The sequence below is a fragment of the Oncorhynchus clarkii genome, chromosome 20 (genome assembly GCF_045791955.1).
Source record: "Oncorhynchus clarkii lewisi isolate Uvic-CL-2024 chromosome 20, UVic_Ocla_1.0, whole genome shotgun sequence".
NCBI lineage: Eukaryota > Metazoa > Chordata > Actinopteri > Salmoniformes > Salmonidae > Oncorhynchus > Oncorhynchus clarkii.
In genome coordinates this window covers 64,798,193-64,806,363 of record NC_092166.1, presented here as the reverse complement: position 1 = coordinate 64,806,363, position 8,171 = coordinate 64,798,193, and the positions used below count along the sequence as shown (strand labels likewise).

Below are 8,171 nucleotides of genomic sequence, written 5' to 3'. Positions count from 1 at the left end.
ACGCTTTGCCTGTTTGATAGTTCATCGGAGGGCATAGTGGGATTTCTTATAAACTTCCAGGTAAGAGTCCCGCTCCTTGAAAGCGGCAGCTCTACCCTTTAGCTCAGTGCGAGTGCTTTATGTAATCCATGGCTTCTGGTTAGGGTATGTACGTACAGTCATTGTGGGGACAACGTCATCGATGCACTTATTGATGAAGCCAGTTACTGATGTGGTGTAGTCCTCAGTGCCATCGGAGAAGTCCAGGAACCTATTCATGTCTGTGCTAGCCAAATAGCATCTGCTTCATCTGACCACTTTTTTGTAGACCAAGTCACTTGTGCTTCCTGCTTTCATTTTTAGCTTGAATCAGGAATCAGGACTATAGTATTATGGTCAGATTTGGAGGGCCCTCCAAATGGAGGGCAAGGGAAAGCTTTGTGGGGTGTTAAGTGGTGGTGTCACATCATTTCAGGTTGTTGGCCTGAAGTAGGACTAAATATATTTAAATAGTGGATTAGGGTGGTGTTATTTTTTATTATTTGTGTGTGTGTAGTGTTAGATGGTAGGGTATTTGTTTATTTATTTATTTTCAAGCAAGGTATAAGGGAGTTGTACGCCAGTCTAGTAGGTGGCGGTAATGCAACATTTATAGGATGCCAACCGCTCTTAAACCTCATCGAAGAAGAACACATACATTGTAGGTACCGGATGTTGAAGACTGGCAAGCTCCTTCAGCTGAGCAGTGGTATCTAAATAATGCCAATTTAACAGAATTTCTTGCATATGTTATGTGACGGTAGTTAAATTATTTAACTGCTTCTTATATCAATTCGTCCATCTACTATAGAGTTTCACCGACCGGTTGGTCAAGTTGTTTTGCCTGGCTTCAATGCTACGGTCAAAGTTATACAGTGTTAGCAACTAGCTAACGTTAGCCACATTGGAACAGCTGATGCATTTGGTGTTGCAGAGAATACCGTTTTCTTTTTAAATATCAACAACAGGGACTTTTGTATGAGGTGTGAAACTGTTAGATGGCTGCCCGACAACCCTTCACAGATTTAGACACTGCCGACGAAGCAGTGAGGTCGACTTGTGACGATGCAACGACATGCAAAAGGTAGCTAGCTAGCTAGATTCATAACATGTACAAGCTGCTGCTTAGCTAGGTGATCAGAATTGCAACATGGTTGCTGTGCGTTTGCAACACGTCAATTGCCTCCCCCAGTTGTAGCCACCTGCTTACCAGCAACATGAAAAGTGTATCTATTGAACCACATAGTGGTGGAATAAATAATCAGCTTGCCATTAGTATTTATTCAGATTTTACCCAGTAAATGACACAACCATATTCAATAAGACTTATTTCATAAATGGGAGTGTAGTATTTTTTTATACTGCATTTGGACATGCAGTACTTACCATTTGTTTGATTTTCAGATATGCAACCAGTAAAGGCTACTGGACGGACCCCTATGTCCAGTATTTTGTGAGGTCGGTAGGGGAACGAAAAGCTCCAGAAATTAACCGAGGCAAGTCAATGTTGGCCAGAGACAAAAACACATTCATAAAAAAATTTGGCGTGAAGAAGGCTTGCTTAATACTGTATTACTAAATCTTTGTTGTCCTGTGTTAGGTTACTATGCCCGCGTGCAGGGAATGAACCACCTCCTGGATGCCTTCCTCAGGAAAACAAAGTGTGACTGTCAGATAGTGAACCTGGGGGCAGGGCTGGACACCACTTTCTGGAGGCTAAAGGTACAGTCTAATAATCCCATTAAAGAAATGCATTCATCTTAGAGTACAATTCATGCTTGGTCTTGGTTTTTACTTGCATTGTCTTTCATTTGTCATTTGTATGTTTTTAGGATGAAAACCTCATGCCTAGAAAATACTTTGAAGTTGACTTTCCAATGATTGCTGCCAGGAAAATACACAACATAAAGTAAGACGTTCTACTTTTTCTCTTTAGAATAATTCATATACATCAGTTTTGGGTTTAATTTGTTTTGATGGTCTCAGTAATGTCAGAAATTGACCTGTAGAGGGAAGCAGAGCCTGTCTATAAACACTTTTGGAAATAGTCTGTCCAGCTACACTTGTATTGTGCTAATCTGTTAAAAAGAAACACAATTTAGTGTGTAGTTATAATGTTGTGAACCTTCTCTTCAGGACAAAACCACCACTGTCAAAACCTCTCATTGAGACCCACTCCACAGACTCACTATTACTAGGTAATGAAGTAAAAGACATTGGCTGATACAAATCAACATAAGACTTGTATGTAGTTGTCTCTTATGGTAACATTTCACCTAGTCATTTGTATTGTCTGTGTCTGTTTCAGATGGCCACAGCCTAGACTCAGACAGGTACTGCATCATCGGTGCTGACCTCAGGGACATCCCAGGCCTAGATGACAAACTGAAGAAGTTCCACCTCAACCCAGAGTCAGTGAAAATAACATTATATTGAATATGTTTGGCCTAGAATTCACTGTTGCACTATTTTTATTTAATTTTGTTGGACAGCTTTGCAAGAGTCTAGCCATTTTTGAGGTAGCAGTATCCAACCGTATCAGTGGATCACCAGTTTTGCTGTAGCGCTGCAGTAGGATGTTTGGCAGTCTATTGATGTCTTGGGCTGACAGTGTTCTTTCCCTGTACCTAACTCGTATTTATGGTCTTGGCCAGACGTGGCTGAGTGTTTGGCAGTCAGTTCCTGATGACAACGATCATACACTTGGGTGCTCTTTGATTTTCCATCCTTTCCACCTGTGCTTTCAAAGAGACCCATCTCCTTTGATCTCAGCCTGTGAGACTTGGAAAAGCCGCCATAGCCACTGGCCCAGTGTCAACCAAGGGTTCTGCTTTTCTGAGAGCTTATTGTTTTAGTGCATATATTAACTTCTTCCTGTGAGGTCTGGTCTACCAGCCAAGCCTCAATGACGTTAGAATACGTTTTGTCTGCCACTTGTGCCAAAGGCTCTGTGGATGTGGTGTTTTATGTCACAGATTCAGAACTGATTAGGAATCCTCTGGCTTTTTCTAACTTGGGGATGTTTTGTTCTCCTAGGTTGCCTACGTTGTTCCTGTCAGAGTGTGTGCTGGTCTACATGACTCCAGATCAGTCATCCAAGCTGGTGAACTGGGCCTCAGTCACCTTCCACACAGCCATGTTTGTCAACTATGAGCAGGTAAAGGATGAACAAGATCAGACTCTGAACTATGGCGAGATAGAATGCCTCTGCTGATTCCATCTATATTGCTGAGAGTCTCTGCTAATTATTTCTCTCTCTTTCTAGGTGAACATGCTGGATCGTTTTGGCCAGGTGATGATTGAGAATCTTCAGCGTCGTCAGTGTAATCTGGCTGGAGTGGAGGTGTGTCAGTCACTGGAAACGCAGGTACAGCACCCTCAACCGTACAGCAACTTTACAACAACACTTTAAAACACCTTTGTATTAGATCAGAAGTGACGTTACAGAATTAGCTAAATAAATCTGAAGGCAGCAGTGACTATGGAGCACAGTTAGATAAGGTTCACTTTGTGATGCAAACACGGTGTATACACGCTGAGTGGGTGTGATTAGAAGACTACAATTGTGTATTTACAGCAGCTGTGTCAGTCTCCAGATCTCTGTCTGTGGATCCAAACTTAAGGTCTCAGGGCCGAAGACTTATGAGGTCACTTGGTCAAGAGTTTCGCTTCCTTTTGAAAGTTTCACAGTCATAATGACTTAAATCCTTTGCTTGTAAATATTCTGTATTGAAACTTGATCAAATGTCACCCCAAACATATATATGTACTCAATCATGACAATTTAAACAACAAATCCCAAGTGTTGATTTTGTGCAAGACATGTCCTGAAGTGAAACATGCTTGCATTTGTAGAAGGAGCGCTTCCTAAAGACGGGCTGGGAGAATGCAGATGCTCTGGACATGATGACTGTGTACAGTGTTATACCTCAGGACGACGTGGCAAGGTAAGACACTTAAGTGTTAATGCTAGAGAAGCCAGTGTTTTGGAGGATATATTGGCACGGGTGTTGTTAGTCGAGGGCCTGCAAACCGTGCCGGTATATCCTCCAAACACTGGCTTCAAGGGCATTATTCCTTTTATACAACATATTCAAATAATGATGTTTTCAATCAAAATGTTATTTTGATAAATTGATTCATACAATTTCATCCTTCCACAAGAATCACTTTTATAATGTTTACATATTTTGCATCACTCATCTCGTGTGTGTATATACTGTATTCTATTCTACTGTATTTTAGTCTGCCGCTCCCACATTACTCATCCAAATATTTATATATTCTTAATTCCATTCCTTTAGATTTGTGCGTATTGTGAAATTGTTAGATATTACTGCAGTGTTGGAGCTAGAAACAAGCATTTTGCTACAACCGCAATAACATCTGCTAAACATGTGTATGTGACCAATAAAATTGTATTTTATTTATATAGTCCCGAAACAAATATACGGTTGCAACCCAATCTGACTGGTCGTTCGTTCTATTGGTTCGGTTGCCAGAGACGCGGCCCAGTCGTTCAGTCTTTTCGTTCTGTATCTACAGACACGACCCAGTCGTTCGTTCTAAATGTTCCATTGCTATACCTGCTGGCAACTTTCTTATCCCTTGCTGGTTAACATAGTCACGTCCAACAGTGCAGACAGAATAACAACAGTAGCTGCATTTGTTAAAGCTGTTTTCTAGTGACATTTATTTGGATACATCCATAACAATGAGCTAATGAGGCACGATTTTACCTGGCATAGAAAATGTGCTCTCTTGTCAGGACACTGTTCAGAGGACACAGCTGACACAACTTCAAACTGAAGCAGGAAAGACTACAAACTAGCTGCACTTCGTTTCATTTGACCTTTTTTCGATTGTATATTCTTTGTATATATATCCATAAAATGATGCCAGCTGATTGCTTTAGACTGGCTGAGAAACACTGCCTGCCTCTCTCGTCCCGACCCCTACACATTCATTACTATGGGACAGTGGGGAATCTAAATTAGAACATTTCGGAGAGACCGACAGCAAGGTTTATACAAATCTCCGCTGTTGAAAACTAAATGTTAGTCTGAAAGAAATGTGAGATAATGAGATAATGTTAATACGTTTTTATAGTGCAGATCAAGTTTCTAACTTCCCTGGCTGGGCTGATGAGACAGTGGATTGTGCAGTCAGATGGAACAGAGTAAATAGGCATTTTAACGTCAAAGATTTAGCCGGTGGTAACTTGTGGAATAGACACCGGCTGGAATGCGCTTTTAACCAATCAGCATTCAGGATTAGACCCACCTGTTGTATGAAGTCTTTTCAATACATTAGGCATCATGTTATTTCTCCGTTGTCAGTTTCACATTGTTTAGCTCAAGTTTTTTAATGTAATTTTTTTTCCAACTCTTTATTTAGTTTCTCCATCTTTTTTTTAATACAGAATAGAGCGTCTGGAATTTCTGGATGAGAAGGAACTTCTGCAGCAGCTCCTCCAACATTACAGTATCTGCTGGGCCACCAAGGACAAGCTCAAGCTAGGTACATATGGGTTAGAGTACTGCCACAAAGTTTATTTTTAAGTCTTTACATTTGGATACAGAACGTTGTTTTTAATTTATATCACTGTTCTTTATAAGATCACCAATGACACTATTGTCTGCTTGTTCCAGGACTCTCACAAGTTGCTTTCTGAACCTGGACTGTGGACCGACTGTCTTAAGCTTGTTTCTCTGTGATCAACACCACCATGTAAGGAAGAAGGAACCCGTTAACATCAGACTCCAGTCCTGTCTGTCTTTGCTTCAAATAAAGTCTGGGAAACTTCTGGCATCAGTAGAATTCTACTTAATGTGTTTCCTTTGCATCCCATAAGTGCACCCACGGCCTCCCAGCATGTTTTTGGGAAAGAAAAGATAAGTTTGTGCTGGAAGTGTGATATGACTGACAAGACTTTGGAAAGGACAGTATCCCTAGACTTCATTTCATTGTTTCTAATGTACCTTCAGACCACATTGAGAAGGTTTGCTGGATGTTGGAGAAAGTACGAGCCAGGTACCGGTCAAGTTTTTAATGTGCCATTGTGTATGTATTATTAAAACTCTAAAAATGTATTGCCAAGACCGATAGTGTCTTACGAATAGAAATGTAAAGTTAATACATTGAATGCACTTAAAGATTTCTTTGATTCAATTAGGAAATTGCTGGATTTAAGGTAGCAATAGATACATTTGCATGTAACAAGGATTCTAGTCAAAGAAATAGGAGTGGCATTTTCAATCAGAGCAAACTCATTTCAAGTTCTTGCAGGTGATACAACAGTACCAATGACACGACAATGCAGGTCTAGAGGTTGAATAAAGTTGTTAATATTTGTGTTTGAAAACCTGACCTCCATTTCATTACCTATGGTCAACAGACTGCATTAGATGCCATGAAAGTCGATGTCATTTCCACATTGAATAGTTTGTCACCCTCTGAGACCCTTATGTCCTTCTGGTCAGATCCTGTGTTTTACAGAGAAACATTAACCCAATATGACCTTGTGTACAGTGTGGTATGGATACAGATAGCAGCACTAGAGCACTGAAGACAGTGATAGAAGAGAGATGTTTTTAACACATATACAGTGTCTAGTTAGTCTACACACCCCTTGCACAGTCTTCACATTTTGCTGCCTTAAAACTTAACCCCAAAAATGGATTAAATTACTTTTTTCCCTACCAATGTACTCAACACTACAAATTATAGAACATTTTCCAAATGACTTGTAAATAAATAAAAAGTAGTGTGACATACAGTGGGGTTTGAACATTTGTACACCCTTCATAGAGATGAGCAATAATCACTGCATAAAATATTTCAAACATTGAGCTTTATTGAATGCTCATAATATTGTGGAATTGTTTTCTACTAATATAATTTCTCAGAGAAAGAAATTTTGTTTAACGAGTTATCTTTTTTTCGTCAAAGGGAGGGGGGTCAAAATGATTGACACCCCTAAAGAGTCTTATAAAGTAGTTATAGTTCAGTATTTGGTCGCATATTCCTATCACACAACGACTACAAGCTTGTGACTCTACAAACTTGGATGCATTTGCAGTTAGTTATGGTTTTTCATCTTATTTTGTGCCCAATAGAAATAAATGAGTAATTTGTGTCACTTTTTTAGAGATTAGAATATGTTTCTAAACACCATGTGGATGCTACCATGATTACGGATCATCCTGAAAAATCGTGAATAATGATGAGTAAGAAAGAGGTCAAAGATCATATCCCCAAGACATGCTAAACTCTCACAATTACCAATAACGGGAGGTTAGCATGGGGGTATGATCTTTGAACTCTGAAACACAACCAAAACGAAATGCAAATGCATCCAACAAGCTTAGAGTGTCACAAGTTTCTATTCATTGCATGCAACGAATATGGGACCAAATACGTTATTTATAAAAATCTTTAGGGATGTCAATCATTTGAACCCCTACCTCTTCGGGAGAAAAAATATATTACTTGAGCAATTGTATTAGTATACCATCATGTAATTTCACAAATTTATCATACAATATCTCAGTATTTGAATTATTTATTTTATTGAGTCATTATTGCTCATCTTTATCAAGGGTGTTAATAATTTCGAACCCCACTATATTCATTGTTTTTGTCAAAATTGCTCAAGCTCAGCAAATTTTGTTGGTCATTGAAGGACAGCAATATTAAAATCTTGTCTTTGATTCGCACACCGATTTATGTCAGGACAGAGACTGGAACATTCAGGAACACCACCTATTGGAAAGCCATCTGGTGTGTCTTTGGCATTCAACTTTGTGTAATTGTCCTGCAAAAATAAATTCAGGAGGCATGGTTTCTTTAAACGTTTTATCTGGACTTTGCTACTTTCATATTTATTTTGATCTTGACAAACTCCACAGTCCCTGCCAATGGCAAACATACCCATAACATGATGCTGCCATCACAATGCAGGAATATGGTTGTACATGGTTGTTGTACATGGTCCTTGACAACGACAACAAAATGTCCCTCTGGTGCCAGAGTCATGAATTAGCCACAACTGTCATTGGCAGGATACTGCCTGCGGCTGACGTTGGTGACTCACCACTCAGGCAATCAAAGTATTTTAAATTGCAAGGCAATGGCTACCACGGTGAAGCAGG

The 8,171-nt window shown here is 39.6% G+C and overlaps 1 protein-coding gene across 1 annotated transcript; it reads left to right on the top strand.

Annotated features, from left to right (window-relative positions):
- The first annotated feature begins 661 nt into the window (after nucleotides 1–661).
- On the top strand, nucleotides 662–6,792 carry LOC139376723 (leucine carboxyl methyltransferase 1). The gene is made up of 11 exons (XM_071119600.1): nucleotides 662–1,102; nucleotides 1,423–1,514; nucleotides 1,619–1,740; nucleotides 1,851–1,927; nucleotides 2,155–2,216; nucleotides 2,327–2,429; nucleotides 3,055–3,175; nucleotides 3,284–3,385; nucleotides 3,874–3,965; nucleotides 5,441–5,538; nucleotides 5,670–6,792. The coding sequence occupies exons 1-11, from the start codon at nucleotides 1,017–1,019 to the stop codon at nucleotides 5,690–5,692; spliced, it is 978 nt and encodes a 325-aa protein (XP_070975701.1). The 5' UTR covers nucleotides 662–1,016; the 3' UTR covers nucleotides 5,693–6,792.
- Nucleotides 6,793–8,171: the final 1,379 nt, after the last annotated feature.

What these genes read in the sequence shown, in the direction of transcription:
- LOC139376723 (XM_071119600.1), top strand. Translation starts at nt 1,017, where the DNA reads ATGGCTGCCCGACAACCCTTCACAGATTTAGACACTGCCGACGAAGCA. An exon ending in CCACTTTCTGGAGGCTAAAG is followed by an intron (nt 1,741 to 1,850) that starts GTACAGTCTAAT and finishes GTATGTTTTTAG; the next exon opens with GATGAAAACCTCATGCCTAG. An exon ending in CAAGGACAAGCTCAAGCTAG is followed by an intron (nt 5,539 to 5,669) that starts GTACATATGGGT and finishes TGCTTGTTCCAG; the next exon opens with GACTCTCACAAGTTGCTTTC.